The 21,960-nt window shown below is 39.0% G+C and overlaps 1 protein-coding gene across 2 annotated transcripts in view; it reads left to right on the top strand.

Annotated features, from left to right (window-relative positions):
* The window catches only part of ZNF438 (zinc finger protein 438), a gene marked incomplete at both ends in the record, with an annotated part of 34,897 nt that extends 14,357 nt beyond the window's left edge, over positions 1-20,540 (top strand). The window contains 3 exons of one of the 2 annotated variants that reach the window (XM_084254162.1): positions 5,471-5,554; positions 15,938-17,747; positions 19,925-20,540. In XM_084254162.1, the coding sequence (XP_084110288.1) occupies positions 5,471-5,554; positions 15,938-17,747; positions 19,925-20,540 (2,510 nt within the window). The remainder of the gene's footprint in view (positions 1-5,470; positions 5,555-15,937; positions 17,748-19,924) is intronic. The other variant, XM_084254163.1, reaches the window with a different exon arrangement.
* Between the last annotated feature and the right edge of the window lie 1,420 nt (positions 20,541-21,960).

The following is a 21,960-nucleotide window of genomic DNA, read 5'->3' as shown; positions in this document are numbered from 1 at the left end:
GGAGCCATCTCTGGCTTCTGAGGGAGCTTTCTGCTGGTTTCAGGCAGTCTTTACTGAAGAAATGTCCCTGTTGTAAAATGGCGACACGGGACTCAGTCCCTGCGCTTCTGGTCTCAGGCACACTCTTCTGCGCGCCCGTTCTGCCACGACCGTGGGTGCCTGTTCCCTCTGTGGGCTCAGACTGCTGGTCGGAAGGGGCCTGGCGTGGGCTAACTTCCCAGCTGGCCACTGACTCCTCCGGGAGCCTTCTGCCCTTTTCAAGCAGTCTTAAGAAATGTCCCTATTCTATGGGGTGTTAGTGACTTTTTTTTTCCTGGTCGCTAGGTGGCGCCAGAGATCTCTCCTATTGTCCTTGGGGGGGCTGTTTTTTGCCTCCCCCCACCCCGTGGGACAGGGAACAGAGCGGGAATGGTAGGGTAAACCTCAACGGCTTTGGGGTGCTGTGTCTGCCTTGTGCCCCACCGTCGTGGAGAACCCACACCCCGAATTTCGTGCTCCGGGTCTCAGTTCCAAAGCCCTCAGGTCCAGGACGCGGGCTGTAGCCTAGTTCAGTTGCGCGGGAATGGCGCCTTTTGCACCCCGCTCCCGTGCCTGGGCGCCTGGTTCCTGCTTACTCAGTGAGGGACTTTCACCCCCATGAGGGCCTCCGCGCGTCTCCCCGCAAGCCTAGGTCGCAGGCGCGGGGACCTGGGCAGCCGTGATCCCGATCCGCGTTTGCTTTTCAAGCGCACCAAGCGCTCCGCTTTTCCAAGCAAGCTTACCGGCCGGCCCAGGCCTGTGTGCGCATCTCCAGAGTCTCTTTGTTCTTCTCTAATGGCGCCCGGAGCCGTTAGCTCACCGCCGCGGCGAATCCTGCAGGGTTCTCCGCAGCTCCCGTTCACGGGGTGTGGTGGCTGCAATAGTTCCTTTCCACTCACAGTCCCCCTTGCTGCGTCGTTTGTTCTTGTTGGCCGTTTTGGTTTGTTGTTTTCCTCCTCTCTGCCGGTCTGAGAGTGCCGACTCTGTGGGTGGGGGAGGGGAGCAGGGTTCTGCGCTTCCCTCCCTTCTAGTCCTCTTTTATGGCAACTTTCTTCTTCAGGTAGTTTGCTGGAGTCGTCAGTTTATGTTCCCTGTCCCAGTTCTCACTGGGACCTGCCGCTTTTCCTCCCTATTAACTTTTTTTAATGGGAGATCTTACTCGCAGCGTCTCCTCGCCACCATGTTGCTCCGCTCAGATGTAACTTTTCTAAAATTCTAATTGCCACCTGAAAGAATGATTTTTATCATTGGCAACAGATGATGTCAGATGTCCTTTGTTGTTTTTGTATTTTTTGTAGTGACAAGCTGCATTCATTCACTTTTGAGAAAATATCTGCCAAATACCCAATTCTGAATATGTTCTTTCAAGTAAAAATGGTGTCTTTCAGATGTTCTTTTAAGTAAAAATGGTGTTCATGAAAAAAAAGCAGCTAGTTCAGTTTTGCAACTCAAACAATGCAGAAGTGCTCTTTTTCAAGGCAACCATTATACTTTAGTATGCCATGTGAGTACTATGAGTATGAACCACTTTATCACACAATTTTAAAAAATTGAGGATCAGAGTTTAATGACATGTGAGGATCAGAGTTTAATGACACTAAAATTTTGTTCTGCTTTTTTCTTATTCTACTGAGAGAGAGTTCCAAGAACTACAGTCAGACCTTTGCTCTGTTATATGTAAGAAAATGTGTCTTGTTTTCCCTGAGAGACCCCCAAAAGGAGAAATACCCCACATTCACCTTACACACCATACCACTGATGTTTTACCAAGTTTACTAAAGGGGCAGGATTTGCCACTTGAGGAATTTAGAAGTTCTTTCAGGTTTTTCATTCAATACTAATGTTCTTCAGTAATCTCATTGTGAATTCTCTTTAAAATAAGAAGCTTATTATTAACATAATGTATTTTAATGTAATTGCCTGTATTCTCCAAAACTGAAGACTAGTGAGAAAACTGACATTAACTTTATGGGACATTATCACAGGTGTGAGATGGTATCTCATTGTGGCTTTGATTTGCAGTCCGTGTTGATAAGTAATATTTAAATATTTTTCTGTGTACCTGTTGGCCATCTGTATGTCTTCTTCAGGAAGTATCTGTTTAGTTCTCCTGCTTGTTTTTTTTATTAGGTAATTTGTTTTCTTCTTGTTGAGTTTTTCAAGTTCTTTGTACATCTTGGATCTCAGCCCCTTGTCAAGATGTATGGTGTGCAAATATTTTCTCCCATGCAGTAGGTTATCTTTTTGTTTAGTGATAGTTTCTTTAACTGTGTAGAAGCTTTATAGCTCAGTATAGTCCCATTTGTTTATATTCTCTTTTGTTCCTCTTATTGGAGACAAATCCACAAAGCCTATGTCATGAAATATTTTGCCTATGTTTTCCTCTATATATTTTATGGTTTCAGGTCTTAAATCCAAGTCATTTATCCATTTTAAGTTGATTTTTGTATATGGTGGGATATGGTAGTCTAGTTTTATTCTTTTACATGTGGCATTTCAGTTTTCCCATCACCATTTGTTGAAGATGATTTTCTTGTCCCATTATATATTTTTTGCTCCTTTTATGTAGATAAATTGTCCACAAATGTGTGGTTTTATTTCTGGGCTCTAAATTCTGTTTCATCGGTCTGTGTGTCTGTTTTTGTTCTAATATCATGCTGTTTTACTTATTATGGCTTTGTATTATAGTTTGAAGCCTGGAGATGTGATACCACCATTTTTCCCCTTTTTAGTTACGAGACCATAGGCTATTTGAGGTCTTTTGTGGTTCCATATGAATTTCAGTAATATGTGCTCCATCTTTAAATAATACCACTGAATGGTTTTTTGAGATTGCAATGAATGTGTAAGCTACTTTGGGTATAATGGCCATTTAGACAATGTTGATTCTTCCTATCCAGGAGTGGAGAATATCTTTCCATTTCTTTGTGTTTTCTGTTGCTTTCAACAATATTTTACAGTTTTCCTTGTATAGGTTCTTCACCTCCTTTGTTAGTTTTTTTTCCCCCAATTATTTAAATTTTCTTTTGGTGAGATTGTAAATGGGATAGATTTCTTTTTTAAAATTTTTATTTATTTGTTTATTTATTTATTTTACATCATTGTTCATTTTTGTACAGCATTTGCTTTCTCTTATCAGCTGTAGTCCCCATAGAATTCCCACCACCAATTCACCTGTGCATCATCACCGTAGTCCCTTGTGCTCTTTCCGCCTTTGTTTTGATCCCTTTCCCTCCCCCTTCCTGGCAGAGTGTTTCTGATTTATAGTTGCCTGTTTATTTTTATTTGTTTTTTACTGTTATTATTTTTTTCTCTGATCCCATATTTGGTTCCCCTATATTCTTCCTATAAGTGTAACATGGGATAGCTGTCTTAATTTCTTCTTTTCTAGCTCATTGTTTCATAAAAAAAGGGCAACTGATTTTTGTGTGTTGATTTTGTGTCCTGCCACTTCGCTGACCTGGTTTATTGTTTAATAAGTTTTTCTCTGGAGTCTTTGGGGTTCCCTTTGTGTATTATCATATCATCTGTAAATAATCACAGCATTATTTCTTCTTTCCCAGTATGGATTCCTTTAGCTTTCTCTTGCCTAATTGCTCTAGCTGGGATTTCTAAATCTATGTTGAATACAGGTAAGATCTATCTTATACCAGATCTTAGTGGAAAGGCTTTCATTTTTCCACCATTGAAAATGATTCTAGCTGTGTGTTTGTTATACATGGTTTTTATTATTTTGAGTATGTTCCGTTCATCTCCACTTTTTCAAGGGTTTTCATCATAAATGAATCCTGAATTTTAACAAATGCTTTCTCAGCAACTATTGAAATGATCATATGGTTTTTATTTGTCTTTTTATTGATGTGGTAAACTGCATTCATTTTCAGATGCTGAGCCATCCTTGCATTCCTAGTATTGTCATCATGTATGATCTTTTAAATACATTGTTGGATTCAGATTGTTAAGATTTCAAGGGATTTTTGCATCTGTTTTCATTATGGAAATTGGTTTATAGTTTTTTTTTTCCTTGTCTTGTCTTTGTTTGGTTTTGGTATTGGTGTAATGTTGGCCTCATGAAGTATGTTTAGGAATATTCCTTCTTTATCAGTTTTTTGAAGAGTTTGTGCAGGATAGGTATTACCTCAACTTTGAAAGTTTCGTAGAACTCCTTTGTGGTACCATCTGGTCCTGGACTTGTATTTTTGGGGAGAGTTGTGATAACTGTTTCAATCTCCTTGCTTGTGATTGGTTTGTTCAGGTTTCCTGTTTCTCCTATTTAGTCTTGGATGATTGTACAATTCTAGGAATCTGTCTATCTCACCTAGGTTGTTGAACTTGTTTGCATATAAATGTTCATAGTATCTCTTATTGTCCGCTGAATTTTGCAGTGTCTGTTGTAACTTCTCCTCTTTCATTGTTTATCCTACTTATTTGAGATTTTTTTTTCTTTTTTTCTTAGTGAACCTGGCTAAAATCAGTCTATTCTTTTCACTTTTTCAAAGAACCAGTTTTGGGTCTCCTTTCTGATTTGTTGTTCATTGATTGTGTTTCTCATAGCGTTCATTTGCTTTTCTGAGGTTTTTTTTTTTTTTTTTTTAATATCTCTGAACTGGTTTCTTTGTATTGTTCCATTTCTTTGATTTTCTTGATTATGGCAATTTTGAATTCTGTATCTTAATGGAATAAAAACTCTTCCATATCTTTGTGGTTGGGTTCTGGAGATTTGTTTTTTCTCTGTGGTATATAGTTCTCCTGCATATTTGCTTGGCCATTTGTAATTTTTTTTCTCCCCAATGTTATCTTTTATTCTGCTCAACTGTCCTTGGAGCTTCTGTTGTGTGTGGGTCCTTCTCTCATACTGTTTTGGGCATTTTACCAGGTGGTAGGAACAACTGCTAGGGCCTTATGGGTTGATACTAGGGCTGCTCTTGAAGTACTTCTATACTTTGTTTAGGTGGTCAGGATGGCTGGGAGGGTGCTGGGCCTAGGGGCATGTCACTGAGACTTCATCCTACCCCAAAGCAGTGGCTCTGGGCCTGGTTACCTGGGAGGGCATTGGGTCAAGGGGCATGTTGCTGGGATCTCAACCCACCCTGAAGCAGCAAAGGGCCTCCCATTTCTTTCTTTTTTTTAAGATTTATTTATTTGTATACAAGAGCTGGGGTATAGGCCAGAGGCGTGGGAGGGTGAGAGGATTCACCAGAGGCAGAGCAGGGAGCAGAACAGGCAGACGATAGAAATACACTGCTGAGGGGAACAGCGGGTGCAACAGGAGAGGTCCGCCACGCCATGTGGGATTCTCGTCGGCCGGCCGGGATCAAACCTGCACTGCAGAGGCTGCGGACAGCTTCACAGCACGGCACTTAACCCGCTGCGCCACCGGGGAGGGCCTCCCATTTTTAATTTGTTTCATGGTACAAGGTATTTGTGAGGTTTACTAAAAACTCTTTTGCAGGAGATGTTTTTGTGCTCACCAGTCCTGTTGAGAAACTCCTGAATCAGAAAATGTTAGAATCTCCTAGAAAGACATTCTGCACAGATACTGTTATGGATGATGGGATATCAAATGAAGTGATTTGCTGCTTTTACCTTAATGACATTCAGCTATCAATGTCTTCTAAATTTCATCTGTGTGACTCAGTAGGATATTACCAGTTCTAGTAATAGTAACAACAAAAAAGATGATGGGAGAATGGGGTTATTAAAACATTTCATAAGTTTTCATTTTTCTTGCTTTGTGTTCCTAAAAGATCATTACCTCTTAGTCAAATTTTTATGCCACTCAGTCATTCTTAAACTTGGGTGAGGGCACAAACTTGAGTATTTTGTAATAATGAATAAAATTTTGTGCATGTTATAAATTTTTGCCACAAAAATAACTTTTATTTTTATAAATGTATTTAAAATAAAATTAGTTCATACAAATTTCAGCCATTTTTCATCAGAAGCACTTGAAATCAAAAACAGTTTCTCCCAGGAGTAAGGTCTGATAAAACTGGGCTTAATTAACATGAAGGGAAATTCACTGAAATAGAAAATTATTAAAATGTATTTTAAATGATAAAGCTTTTTAAATTTTCTTTGTATTTGCGGCATTAATTATATGGTCTGAAAAGAATAAGTTATGTTCAAAAAAATTCAACTAAGTGAACTTTGAAGGTCTCATTGGCTTTATTCAGTGAATTCGTCAGTATTTCGTCTAGCAAATAGGAAAGAGCTCCAAGGAGCTGTACAAAATGAAATAAATTTGTAGTGAGGAGAGGGAACATGGAAGTTATATTGGCAAAAAGTGGATTGTAATAAGGTCACTTTCTTTTAGGGATGACAGACAGATTACCTGACTTCCTGATTAGAGTTCATGTTGGGAGAGACCAAATTGTAATTAATTTAAATCTTCCTTTGGTGGCATAAGAATTAGTATAAGTCACTCCATTGGGGGCCTGTTGTCCTTTTTTTTTATTTTGTTTTGTTTTGACTGACTGGTTTTTCTGAGGAAAAAAATATAAGTGTAGTCCACTTTATGAAGGAGATTTATTCTTGAAAATAAAATGTTTGGATTTCTCTTTCTCATTTTTTTTTTGTTTCATTTATTTGGAAGTATGTGGATTGTTTTTCAATAATTGGTAGATAGTAATAAGTTCATTAGTGGATATATAATAATTTCTAGGCCACCAAGCCATCCTATATTGCTTAGGCTAAAATTAGCAATTTTTCCTAATTTATCCCCATCACCATCCCTTATACCCCTGTGATCCTTACTCCTTCCTGCCTACCTCTTAACCTCAGAAGCCTCACTTTATTAATGTCATTTGTCATTTTTTAAAGTATTTTGCTTAGTCAGATCATCTACTCTGTACATGTCCAATATTTGTCTTCGCCATACATTCTATACTGTAAATAATTCCCTCAATTTCCTTCCTTTTTGCTGTGAATGGCAACATTTCATTTTTACATATGGCTGAATAATACTCCATTGCGTGGCTATAACACATCTTCTTAATCTAATCTTCTGTTGGTGTGCATTTAGGTTATTTTCACATCCTGGTTATTGTAAGTAATGCTGTGGTAAACATTAAAGAACATATAATTTTTTGAGTAGATGATGTTATGTTTTTTGGATGGATGCCCACAAGTGGATTTGCTGGGTCATAGGCTATTTCCATTTTCAGTTTTCTAAGGTAAATCCAGATTGCTTTCTAAAATGGCTGCATCAGTGTATATTCTCACCATCAGTGGGGTTTCTCTTTCTCCCCATCATCTCCAGCACTTGTTGAGGGTCCTTTTAATATATGCTAATGTCATGGGTATGAGATGATATCTCATGATTTAACCTGCATCTCCCTTATGAACAGCAATGATGAACATTTTCCCACATGTCTGCTAGCCTTCTGGATATCCTCTTTGGTGAATTGTCTATTCAAATCTGCTATCCACTTATTAATTGCATTGTTTTATTGTTGGTAAATATGTTTTTTATATCTTGAATATTAATCCCTTATTGGTTGTGTAATTTTCTCTTATTCCATGGGATGTCTTTTTAATTTTCTTATATTACTTTTAACTGTATAAAAGCTTTTTAACTTAAAGCAATCTCAATTGTTTATTTTTGCTTTTATTTCCCTTGCCATAGCCATCAGGTCTCCAATAAAAACATCTTTATTATTGTTATGAAACAAATCACCAGTTTTCTTCTACATGTTTTATTGTTGCAAATCTTATATCTAATTCTTTAATCCATCTGAATGTATTTTTGTACATGGAATTAAAAAGTAATGCAACTTCATTCTTTTACATAAGAATGTCCAGTTTTCCCAACACCATTTGGCTAATGATGAGCTGCACATTGTGTGACCATGGCATTGTTATCATGAATTAACTATTGATATAAACATGAATTTATTTCTGGGCTTTCAATTCTGATTCATTGATCCATGTGTCTAATTTTATTGCATAAGCATATTTTCTTAATTACTGTTGCTTTATAATAGTGTAGTTTAAAATCAGGTAATGTGAGGGCCTCCCCTGGTGGCACAGTGGTTGAGCGCTGGGCTGCGAAGCTGCCCGCAACCTTTACAGCGCCGGTTCGATCCCCAGTCGCTAGGCAAGGGTCCCATATGGCACGCAGACCTCTCCTGCCTCCCACTGCTCCCCTCAGCAGTGTATTTCGTCACTCTGTCTGTTCTGCTCCCTGCTCTGGCTCTGGTGAATTCTCTCACCCTCCCGCGCTTCTGACTGTACCCAGTGCTTGTGTAAATAAATAAATCTTAAAAAAAAAAAAGCAGCAATTTAGATTCAGAACTACTTCCATACAGTTTGCAATATGATTTGGATTCACATTACCCCTCCCCTCCCCAAAGATAAATGTCAGGGATCTCATACCTTTTTTTTTTAGGATCTATTTATTTATGCATACAAGAACTGGGGTACAGGCCAGAGATGGGTTCACTAGAGACAGAGAGGGGAACAGAACAGGCAGACTCACTGAAATACACTGCTGAGGGAGCAGCAGGCGAGACAGGAGAGGTCTGCTGCACCATGTGGGTTGCTCCCTGGCCAGCCGGGCATTGAACTTGTGCTGCAGAGGCTGTGGATTGCTTCATAGTGCAGTGCTTAACACCTTGCACCACAAGGGAGGCCTAACCTCGCACTTTTTTGCCAACAGTAAGTGGAACACTGATACCTACTGAACATCTAACATGTGGTAGGCATTACTGTGGCATCTTAATGGTTATTTCCCTCCCTCTATTTAATCCTGATAGTGACCTTTGCAACAAGATACCATTATACCTGTTTCAGAAATGAGAACAGGTTGGCTTATAGAATGACATAGCCCAAGCCAGGGAACAGAACCAAGATTTGAAACTCTGTCTTTCTCAACTCCCAAACCCAGGATCTTTTCACTAGAAACTATCATGGGTAACCATAACCATGTGTAATAACTTAGTCAGCATGTAGTGATAGAAAGAATCCTTGGATTCAGATTGGCCAGAGTATGATTCCTGTACTTACCAGCTGAAAATCTCTATCTGTAAAATGAAATTAGCAGTAATTCTTAACTCAGGTTACTGTCCATCTCAGTTTAATTAGATAATGCATGCAAAGTATTTTGTGTAGTACCTGAATATTCCTTGTCATGAAATATTTCTTACCATTGGAATAACGTTAAGGAAACAGTATTGATAAATGCTGGGAATTACAAGAAACTCCCATACTCAGAAGGTAAGAATTCTCTTTCCACTATATTAGGCAATGGATTCATTGTTTGGCAAGACAGCCTCTGAAAGGTGTTTGCTAAGTGCAAGGTGAGGTGTAAAACCAGGATATCATGGTGTCTTTACAGGAGGAGACTGGAGGGAGTTCGCTAAGAGCAAAGTTCGGTGAGCAGGATATGTGTGTATGGAGAATGGAGAAGACTAGACTCGGAATAAAAGATTCAAATAGGAATGTGCTTATTTCCTTTGTATAAGTGTCAAAAACTTCCTGAAATTTGGGTCTGAGATATGACTATAGGTAATGTTACAAATACGTGAACTAGAAATTATATTTAGCATTTAAGTCCTTAGAAACAAAAGAGCACTTGTGCCTACTGCCAGCACATTTTACAGGGTGCTCTCTACAGTTAATGCTCAATAAATTCCAGTTGACTCTGTTGCTGCAGAGCCTGGACAGTACCTTGGGGAGAGGGTAGGCAATTGCTAAATGTGTTTATTGGTTTTTCAACAAAATTAAATTGCACTCCCTTGTGTTATTAGGCATTTCTTTTATCTCTGACTTCTCCAAGTTTTACCATATTCATTTTAACCAGAGACCATCTTGGAAAACAGTTTGAACCCCAACTGGAATTTATTATTTGAAAGTCAAGTAGTAGGGAAAACAGGGTTGCCAATAAATAAAATTGAGTTTCTCAGTTTAATAAAATCACAACCTAAATAGTACCTAAAAGTTTTTTGGCTCTTTAGTGACTAGATCTTGGTGACACTTTTGTTCAGAGCCTAGATCCAGGGAGCCTATTTCAGGATCAGGGAAACTCCTGTTTTTCTCTGCCTATTCCCTACTATAGTCTTAGCAATAGATGTGTGGGTCCCCGCAGATGGAGTAAAGGAACTGTGCCCAAACAAACCAAATGAAGGATGAGCGGGTACAACACGGTTCAGAAGCAACAAAGCAGGCCTTGGTTCTGCTGGTGGAAATCAGGAAGGAAGTTGTTTGCAGCTCTAGACAATCACTCACCCCATGAAGTTGTTCCTTAATATTGTCTTGTTGGCTGTGCTGTGGAAACACTTTGATTGAGCTGGATTCGATGCTGGCCCTTGATACTCTTGAGCCCACGTTCTCCCTTGCCTCTAATCCCCTCCCCCCAATATATACACCCCTCTAACATGCAATTGATACCTGTCAGATCAAATTCTTTGGTTGTGATGTAGGAAGAGGAACAGGACCTACATTGGACATTTTCCAAACAAATATCTGGCACCCTTACTGGACTTTTAAGAATCCTATGGATATTAAAATGACAAATTCAACTTTAAAAATCTGCTTTTATCTTCAAATGGCTATTAATTTTCCTTTCCTACAAGTAGTTTTGGGATATGACAGGATATTTTTGTTTCATATTTTCTGGGTTTTTTTTTTCCTTCTTAAAATTCAGAGTTCATACTATATTTTGTAGTTAAGACTACTTCGACTAATTTTCCCCTTTTAAGGGGAGAAAAAGGGAGGAAGACATTGCTTCAGATTGGAATGGGACACGTCTGGGTTGTATGGGCCTAAGCATGTTGCTTGACTTCCTCAACTCTTAATCTATAAAAGGAACAGTAGTATCTTTGACAAAATTTTTGTAAATGCTGACTTAAAAGACCTAGACCATAATAAAGACCTCCTAGTGTCCTTTAATCCACAGTTAGATCAATTTCTCAACAAATGCAAATGTCACTTTTCAAAACAGTTATACTTAATATGACTCACATATTAAAAACAGCCCACATTTAAAATCTTAGTATTAAGTATTCATGTTGTGTAATTGTGCAAAATTAATTTTACTGAGTTAACCTTTAATGTTTTCAGTTAATAAAAGTTCATGTTTAGTGCCTGAGAGTCCTCTGAGTCTCTTTAACTGTGTTATGGGTAATTTCGCAGGATTTCCAGAAATTATTAATGTTAGTGGAAATCTCTACTTCTCATTATTTAGTGCACACTTCTATAAGATCTGTAATTTAGTAGGTGACAGGTGAGGGGTTTTAGATCACACCATCTGTGTGACCTTGTAAATGTGCAGTGGAGTAAACCACTGTTGTACTTACATTGCCAAGAATGACTTCCTAAATCATACTATCTTAGTGGTTTTATTATTTGATCCAAAAGAAAAATATTTATTTCTTATTTGAGCATTTTATTTTTAAACTTTTTTCTAGCTATAAAAACATACCACATTGTAAAAAAAAAAGGATTTGGAAAACACAAAAGTATAAGATAAAAGTTACTGTTTTGAAATAAGCATAATTTAATTTTTGGTATAGTTTCATTTTTGTTTTGAGGTAACATTTATATGATTCAGAAGCATTTTCAGTTTCTCTAAGGACTCCTATTTAGCTACTTTAAAAAAAAAAAAATCCATGTCGTCACAAATGGCAAGATTTGTTTTTATTCCTGAGTAGTATTCCATGTGTCTATATACCACATATTCTTTATCCCGTTGTCTGCCTTCAGGCACATGGGTTGTTCCCTGCGTCGGCTAGTGTGAATATTGCTGCAGTGCACATAGGCATGCATATAGCTTTTCAAATTAGTGTTTTAATACTTGGATACCTAGAAGTAGAATTGCTGCATCATGTAGTAGATCTAGCTTTAATTTTCTTGAGGGAATTATGCTGAGCAAAATAAGCTAGAAGGAGATAGATAAATATTGAATGGTTTCACTCACAGAATATATAAAAAACAAAATTAATGAATAAACCAAAAGAAACCCTTGGATTCTGAAAGCAGAACTGAAGCTATCGAAGGGCCAGATGGGTGGGAGATAAGGCTGGACAGTATCCCATGGACTGTGCTAGAGGGTTATTGGCATTTTGGTGGTAGCCTTGGTATGGTAATGTATGTTTGGAGAGGTATGTATCTGTATTCCTAAAACATACACAATGTTGTAAACCAATTACCTCAATAATTAATTAAAAAAAGGAATGAAAAAGAAAAAAAAAAAGACAAGATAACTGACTTTTATTGCAATTATTTTGTTTTTTCCAAAGATCCAAGTGTTTGGGGAAATAATTCTCAGAATTCCAATTGTCCTTTGGAAGTAATGAGCTACATAGTTCTCAATATTTACCTTTGGGTGTAGTTATGCACAGCCTGTCATATTATGCGATTATATCCCTTATGTTTAGCAGTTCTTGAAATTAAGTAGGCAAGGAAATAACCTGAAAAAAACTGAAACACTTTCTGTGTATAATCTAAAGTTGCATAGACACTTACCCATCATGAATATTCTCAAAAATACCCATTTTAAAAACAGATTCAGATACAAATAGGGAAACTTCCATTTTCCTTTCAGTCATTCAACCAATATATACATATAAGTACCTCCTATGTGCCCAGCATAAAGAGTATTCAGTGGAAAATAAGCATCCATCCCATCCTGACCACTTTGTTCCCCCAGTGCCTGAACCCCAAAGGCACCCCTAATGCTAGTCTCCTTTGAGAGAATAGACTCACTTTGTAAATTATTTCAGCCATTGGTTACTTTATTATCACTTAGAAATTCAATAAATAATGTTAAATTGCTACTACATGCCCAATACTGCTTTAGGTCTTAAAAACACAAATTCCCTACCCTCCAGGAATCTGCTCCAGTGAAAGGAACACAGGGGACCATAATGTCATCCATAAGATGAAGCAGATGTGCTGGAGAAAATTAAAGCAGGAAAGAAAGAGGAGTAAAGAGATCAAAATGATTGTTTTAAATAGGTTGTCAGGGAAAGCTCACTGGGAAGTGGGCATTTGAACTAAACTGAGGGAGGTGGTGTAGCTAGTTCTGGGGATTTATCCAGAGAAAGAGTGTGTAGACAGCGAGAGCAGCATGTACAAAGGCTCCGCAGAAGCACTGTGGCCACAGAGGCCACCATAGCTGGAGGGCAGCAAGTAGAGGGAGACAGTGGCTCCTGGAAGCTGGATGGCCATTGGCTTTGCCTGTGGGATGAACAGCATTTGAACAGTTTTGAGCAGATGACTAAGGTGCTGTGCCTCATGTTGTGATATATTATAGTCACATGTTGTTTCAAGAGGGTTTATCACTGATTAAGGACAAAAGGCTTTCTTCTAGTTCCTGCTATAGATATTTTCTGCACAATCAATCAGCATGTGTACTAGATATAAAAGACCCAGAGTTTTCTCTCCCTTTCTCACCCCCAATTGTTATGTAGATGCAAAGACCATTCTTCTTGTTAATGTAATTATTTAATAAATTTTGTCTCTGGGCAACCAAAAGATGTCATCAATAATTTTAGACATTCTCTGAACTCTTTCAATCCTAATACATTTACTTACAATTTACTTCGGTACTTCTCGTACTTCCCAAAAGACAAAAAGATGAGACTTAACATGAAAGACATTTTTATTAAAAAGCTATGAAAATAAAATTTAAAATGAATAAAATTATGTAGGAAGAACAAACAAGTATGGCAGATTTATTTAGGTGACTATTGCAAGGTGACGGACTAATCAATTCAAGGTAGTAAAACTAAAAAAGAAACCAACAGATTACTTAATCATCCTTATCTGATTTCTCTAGGCTATATAGCTCTATTCTTTTTCCTTCTTACTCTAATGTGAGCTACCATGTGAAATATGTTTTTAACATACATTTTCTTCACTAACCAGTAATTACTTTTAAAATACATTGATCAGTATGCATTTCATCCTTATATCTATTTGTCATTTACTATGTGAATGTGACCTATTTGCAAAATATCATTTTTGCCGAAAGAATCAGTTTACTATTATAATTATTACTTCACTAACTTTATTTTTTTTAATAAATTTTATTTTTATATTCCCCATACAATTGCAACCCCCTTATTTTGACCCCAATCCCTCCCCTCCCGCCCCCCACCCCCCATAGAGTGTCTCTGGTTCATAGTTGTTTGTTGATTTTGATTTTCACTTTCTTATAGTTATTCATTTTCCTGATCCCTTATTTAAGTTTTTTAGATTCCTGCTATGAGTGAGACCATCCGGTATTTTTCTTTTTCTTTCTGCCTTATTTCGCTGAGCATGATCCCTTCCAGCTCCATCCATGTTGCTGCAAATTGCATGTACTTCACTAACTTTAGACCTTAAAATTAAGGTTGATTTTTGATTTTTTTTAATTGTATGTTTCACTAGCTTGCTAGCTGCTACTGAAAGCAGAAATTAAATCTGTTCATCTTTGTGTCCTTGTTATCCCGTAAACAAATGGTTCTCTAATCCCTTACTCACTACTTCAAAATTTAAAAAGCTCTGAAAACACAAAATCTGAGTACCAAAAGTCATTCAGAGGCAAAAAGTAAACTGAATTAAACCTACTTAATAATATTAGTTTTGTCCCCTTTGTTGTGAATATGCTTGTCTTTTGCTATGGAAGTGGTAATAGGTTCAATCATGGGTGTTCTGCAGACTGTTGGGAGTATGTAACTTTTTGGTATATTCATGTTACTGCTTTTCTAAAATGTGAAAGTGTACATTCCAAATCCTTTCTGGCCCCAAAGGTTCCAGAAAGGATTGTTTGCCTACAATGGCCAGTTCTAGAATAGCGTAAGTCTCTAGTAAATGTGAGAGGAAGTACAGTTTGACCAATATGAGGTACTTAGTAATGGGAAACTTTTCTGCAGGTAGCCCTTTTAACCTTTGAAACTTCATGGAATAAAATCAATGATTCTGTCCTTGGAAGTAGTGCATCAAATGTTTCCTTGATTATTCTCTTAGAGTTGTGGTAATTGGCCTTTGGTCAGCCTAATAAACCTAGAGTATAAAGTGTTATTCTGTCAGTTAAAATTGTTCCTGTCAATGTCCTCAAAACTGCTTTTTGTGTGATTCATATATTTTTTGTCTCTGCATCTTGTAACTTTTTATCTTTTTGTTTTTCTTCGACATTTTTTAAGGTGTCACATCAGCTTTTTTAATACTGGTGATTTAATTGCAAAAGCACACATAAACAGTTTGAAAGGTGTGAGAAGAAATTCACAAGTCACATGAGGAAACAGCAACAAAGCTAGCATTCAGTCTGGAATTCATCCAGTGTGCAAAACAAATTGCACTGCCAATGGGTCAAATGATGTATCCTGAAATGGAATGAAAAATGAATTTAATATAAGAAACATTTATCTCACACCAAAGACAGAGTGGAAAATATCAAGATGAATCAAATATAGGCTTCATCTTACAAAACTTAAAAGTTTAATAGGGAAAACAAGACACATATGTAAAATAAGAAAAATACACAGTAGAATAAACTAGAGCAGGTGGCCAGAGGAGAGTTTGCAGCTCAGGCAGTCAGAAAAGGAGAATGGGCTGCTCTGGTCTGTAGCAGTGAATCAGAATTAGGTGAAGGAAGAGGACTGACTTGCAAAATATGAATGTGAGAAGGACAGAGTCCCAGCACTTAAAAAACTCTGTTTAGTAGTTGAGACACACAAACAGAAAAATTATTACAAAAAGTGATAAATAGCTTAACTGGGGTTATGGAACCATAGAGGATAATAATTATCATTCCTTGTGGAAGGTGGGCAAGAGTACCATCAACTGGGTCTTGAAGGACACAGGAGTTTCCCAGAGGGTAGAGCTGGGCCTAGGAAGGCATTTTAGGCAGAGTAAATGATATGATGCTTATTTGCACTCTCAAAAATAAGCCAGTTACTCAATAATGACTTTTTATATTATATTGTCTTTGCAGGTGAACCAAACATCCCTTCTGGAACAAATCTGAGTGGGAAAGGTTTGCAGAATAAGAGTCACTTTAGGACCATTGCACCAAAAATTGTGCCCAAAGTCCCAGCATCCAGAGTGTTGTCATGCCATTCACCATCATTCTGTGATCAGGGGAACCCAGGACCCTCCATCAATTCCACACCCTTCGGGATGCCCACCCAGAATTACGCTCTGATGCAAGTGGCTGGACAGGAGGGAACTTTTTCTCTTGTTGCTTTGCCACACGTAGCCTCAGCTCAGCCATTCCAGAAACCCATAATGCCCCTGCCTGAAAACCTTAAACTGCCTATTCCACGATACCAGCCCCCCCAACTCAACAAAGGATCAAGAAAGAAACCCATTCAGAACTCCCCTGAAAGTGGCTGCAGCAAACCTCCTTCCCAAACCCAAATGTCCGCCTCCCCACCTGATCGCCCTGAACCTCCACATAAACCCAGGCAATCTGAGCAAATGCCATCCCTAGACCACACCCCAGCCAGTGTGGGCTCTACTGTGCTAACCGACAGAGGTAGCCATGGACACTCTCCACCTCTAGTGACCCAAGGCCAGGGAGTGTTGAACTCTACTGCCAGCCCAACATTGTCCCTACCAGGGGAACCTTCTGCGAAACAGGGCTTCACAAAGATTTCTGGGAAAGCAAACTCTGCAAGCAAAAAGATATCCAGTAAACCTTCTGCTGTTGCCAGTGAAAAATTCAAAGAACACACTCATCTTGCAAAATCTTTGACCAACTTATCCCCAGCGGTTTTGGGCAGTGGAATTCAATTGATCCCCAAAGGTAAACTGCCAATCTTGCCCTACTCAAGAGTGAAAACAGCAGAGGTTTGCAAAAGTGAATCAGATGTTAACAATTCAGATTTTTCTTTATCTGAACTCCGGACAGACTGTGATAAGACATCCTCTGTCACAGAAGGCTTTAATGCAGCCACCAAAGTGGTTGGCAAGATACCTGTTCTACAGGTGTCCGAGCAGAGTCCCTGTGAAAGTCCCTTTTGTCCAGTCACCAAACAAGATGTAAATCACAAAACGAAACTGAGCAGGGGGGCAACAAAGAGAAGAGGAAGAAAACGAAAGATTCCAGATGAAATTTTGACATATCAGGGGAAAAGGAGAAAATACATCATCAATAAGGGCAGAGAAAATGACAGATTGAAAAATAATACCCAAGAATCCAGAGACCCCAAACCTGGGGCTATGAAAAAATACCGCAGCATTATGCCTAAACCTATACTTGTCATGTCTGCTCTGGCTTCTCCTGCAGCTACGATGCAGCCCCAAACACCAGACAGTCTAGGGCAAGGCCTTTTGTTAAGCAACTTACTCACTCCTAAAAATCTTGACTATAAGCCGGATGGCAGCCCTCCCCCTAAATCCAGCTGTGCATTCAGAAATGGATTCTCTGGCATTAAGAAGCCTTGGCACAGATGTCAGTTCTGTAACCACATCTTCCAATTCAAACAGCACCTTCGAGATCACATGAATACACACACTAACAGACGGCCTTACAGTTGTCGGATTTGTCGCAAAGCATATGTGCATTCTGGCAGCCTGAGCACACACATGAAACTCCATCACAGTGAAAACCGTCTGAAGAAACTCATGTGCTGTGAATTTTGTGCAAAAGTGTTTGGTCACATCAGAGTCTATATTGGCCATCTAAAAGAAGTGCACAGGGTTGTCATCAGCACCGAGCCTTCCCCAAGTGAACTGCAGTTAGGGGACATGCCAAGGAACAGGGACGTGAATGCCAGAGGGATGGAAGGGTCAATGGAGAGGTGAGTGCCAACAAGAGGGAAGCCTGGGGAGATAATCTGTTTGGATTTGGAAGACAGGGTAGGATGTTATGTTCAGAAAAACAAATTCATAAAAACTTCTGGTAGATAAAGATTTCATAAGGTACCTGCCTCTCCTTGCTAGTTCTGTGAAGAAAGATCTCGTTTCTGTTTGGTTTCTGATCAGTCATGATTTTTAAGTGCCCTAACTCCTGTAAACCGGGGGCACAAATGCCAGTCGTGGTATGGTGGGGACTATAGGGTGAGAGATTATTTTTTGCATCTGAAATATGACGTGGTAAATACTGTGTTTAGTTTCTTATAATCTTTACAAGTAATTTCCCCTCAAAGTCGTGCACAGAATGTTAATCTAAATAGCATCATTTGCCCCAGAGCATAGCATGACTCATGGTGGGGCCTCAGTGTGGGCCTCCTACATTGACCAGACCTAAGGTTCCTGACCCGACTCTCCACATTTGCTTGATTTTTCCCATTAGGGCAGATGAACTTTTTCTCATGTCAGTCTCTTAGCAGGTACTGCTTCTAGTTGTCGTAAACATGCTTCAGCTCTATGTTCAGCTTTAAGGGGTTGGTTTTGATGTTTGTTTTTGACTGGCTCTGGTTGGTTTCTTCATGTTCCACGTATAAAAGGAAAAAGCTTTATTTTTTTAAATATTTATTTATTTATGCATTCAAGAGCTGGGGTACAGGCCAGAGATGCTGGGGAATAGAACAGGCAAATTGACCAAAATACACCTCTGAGGGGAGCAGCGGGCAAGACAGGAGAGGTCTGCTGCGCCATGTGGGAATCTCCCTGGCTAGGGATCAAACTCATGCTGCAGAGGCTGCGGATTGCCCCATGGTGGGGTGCTTAGCCCCTTGCACCACCAGGGAGGCCCCATATTCCACGTATAAGTGATAACTTCTGGGTAGCGAGGAGGGGTAAAGTGGGGGCGGGGAGAGAGGCAAGCACAGTGAACTTTGGTAAAGGATTTCGAGTGCTTTGGTGGTGGAGGATAATGGTGAAACCTGAGGGGAGAAATCCTTTACTTTCAAAATAATAACAAGGATGTAAAACAATGATACTAAGTTAAATTAAAACACACACACACACACACACACACAAAGAGCCAGTTAGACAGGTCTTAAGGCGAAAAGTAAACCACGAAACTCCCTCTGTTGTCCACTTTCCACAGAAAGTGGAAATCATCTTCATTGAGATGATTTTTCCTTATCTCCGTGAAAATTTTCTAACACTTTGCTACCCTTCATTATTCTTAATTGTCCTAATTTTTCTAAATACTTCCATTCCATTTCTACTTAATCTGTCATGTTCACTCAAAATAAGGTATGCCTGTCCCATTTCTTTCTAGCTTTCTGTAGCTTCCCTGTTTTTCTTTTTTTTAAAGATTTATTTATTTATCCATACAAGAGCTGGGAAGCTGGGGTACAGACCAGAGATGCGGGGTGGGGTGGGGTGAGAGGATTCACCAGAGACAGAGTGGGGAGCAGAACAGGCAGACTGACCAAAGTACACTGCTAAGGGGAGCAGCGGGCGAGGCAGGAGAGGTCTGCTGCCCCTTGTGGGTTGCTATCGTACTCATGCTGCAGAGGCTGCAGATTGCTTCATAGTGTGGTGCTTAACCCCTTGCACCACCAGGGAGGCCATCCTGTTTTTCTTTAGGGATTTCTGTCCCCTTTTAGATATTTGTGCTTTCTACTAATGTGCATTACAGACTCTAAAGAAACCTCATTTTTCCAGTGTTTTCCTATAGTACATGTAGATTTTCAGTAAAACTTCCAAATTGCATTCGCTGCTCATGGTCAGGGAGAGCTGGGGGTGGGAGGGTGGTTACCTTCAGCTGACCCAAGCACCTCACTTACACTACCTGACTCTGGTATTGATTACAACTGCTCCTGTAGTAGTTAGCACTCCTGGGGAGGTGCATGAAAGAAACACTTGTTTACTGAATGGGCCCTGGGAGCTTAAAAATGTGGCCCCATGTAAAAGTACCATTGGTGTTCACAGTGGCCTTTGCTGAAGGTCTGCCTGTGTACCCCGGCATTTGTATTTCTCATCAGTGGGTGTCTTTAGATCCCTGGAGACAAAGAGCTAAAAGGAAAAATTCTTATTATGTCTTTCCATGAAATCTTATATAGACTGTTTTCCCTCTTCTCAGGGAAAACAAGTCATGCCTGGAAGAAGACCTCCTCTTAAACCAGGCAGGTGAAGTCAAATTACAAATCAAATGTGGCCGTTGTCAGGTCACTGCTCAGTCTTTTGCTGAAATAAAGTTTCATTTACTTTATGTTCATGGAGAAGAAATTCAGGGCAGACTACAAGAAGGGCTCCTACCAGGAAGCAGAGGCACTCCAGAAGAACTGGTTAAACAGACTGATTCTCACTGGAAACAGTGTCCTGAGAGAATAAAGCAGGAAAAGCATTGCCCCTCAGGTGAGGATTTACACACATTTCCTAGGCTGAAAAGGCAACTCTACCTTCATCATCAGAATGATGTGGAAATACTCATGAAAGATGACGGAGCCCAGCCAGCGCGAAGTGAGCCAAGAGAAGACCCCCAGGGCCCTGAATGTCCCAGCCCCCAAACTGGCCCCCTACAGTCCCATTCTGGCTTTAATTGTATCCTCTGCGCACAGACATTGAGAAGGAAAGAAGAACTCCTTGTGCACTGGGAACAACAACACAAATGTGAAGACCCTCCCAAACTTTGGACAATCTTAAATGCACTCTCCACCCAAGGAGTGATTGAGCTTTCCAGTGGATTTGAAAAATGAAACACTGGGGCCAGAGAGGTTCAAGGACTTTGCTGTTGCCTTTTCTCTCAAAACGTTGAGGTTTGGGTGGTGTTTAATTATAAAAATCTCACTAGATAAGATCAGGATTGGTAAGCAGAAATGATTTTTGTACATAGTTTTATTTTCTTAAGAAATATATATGTCCTTAATGCATATTTTTCTAACCGTATGCAGATTAATTTTAAAATTCTATAACTGTTAATGTCTTAGACTTTATTTCAGAGTAAATAAAATCAAAATTTGGAAATTGAAATGTAGAGGATGTGTTTTTCAGTAAAAAAAAAAAAAAAACAAAACACGTGTGTTTGAATGTACCTGTATATTCAAATATTTTCTGTGTATGTAGATTGACAAATGATATTTCCAGGTGACAAACCTTTCAGTCTCAAAGTCATTTTCTTAGAGGAAGTTTGGGCACTTTTCCTGAAATACTGTGCATGTGACTGGCCTTGTTGGCCCAGGAGTCATCAGAACATTTTTCTACATTAAAGTTACCTAAGCAGAGAAGGAATTAAATTCTAATAAGCTGATATGGGTCTTAAATATTTTTTATTTTATTTTATATGTATTTTACATCTTTTTTTTTAATACAATGCATGTTTTCTCTTTTCAGGCATAGTTCCCGCAAAATTCCCATCACCCTTACACCATCACCATAGTCCCTGTATAAGAACACATTCCCTCCCCTGTGTTGATCCCTCCCCCTCCCCTGTTGAGTGTCTCTTATTAATAAGTGCCTGTTAATTTTGTTTTTTAATTTATTACAATTATTTTCCCTGGTCCCTTATTTGGTACTGCTACATTCCTCCTATAAAGGAAGCCATCTGATATTTTTCTTTTTCCTTCTGGCTTATTTCACTGAGCATAATCCCTTCCAGCTCCATCCATGTTGCTGCAAATGGCATGAGTTTATCATTTTTGATTGCTGGAATAGTATTCTATTGTGTATATGTACCACATCATCTTGATCCAGCCATCTATTTTTGGGCATTTTGATTGTTTCCGTATCTTACCTATTGTAAATAGTGCTGCAATGAACATAGGGGTGCAGGTATCCATATGAATTATTGTTTTGTGTCCTTTGGGTAGATAATTTTTTTAAATGTCTAGTTTTAAAAGCAAGTGGTCATAGGCATAGTTTGGCTCAAATAGTATAGGAAAAAAGGGGAAGCTCAATTCCTTGACTTTTTGCAAGTGGATTTATAAATTTGAGAATTAACAGATAGAAAACTGCTGAAAGATTTTGCTGTGGTTTATCAACTGAGCATGCTCTCCTTGGTTTCAAAGAGAGAATATCAGATCTCTAATGTTTAAAATTTAGAATTGGGTTAGTAATGAAATAGCTTTCCCTTTCTGTGCAGTACCTAGTTTGTTTTTGGACTATTGGTCTTGAGGACAT

Source organism: Talpa europaea (assembly GCF_964194135.1).
Source record: "Talpa europaea genome assembly, chromosome: 14".
NCBI classification, from domain to species: Eukaryota; Metazoa; Chordata; class Mammalia; order Eulipotyphla; family Talpidae; genus Talpa; species Talpa europaea.
This window is presented reverse-complemented; position numbering and strand designations above follow the sequence as displayed.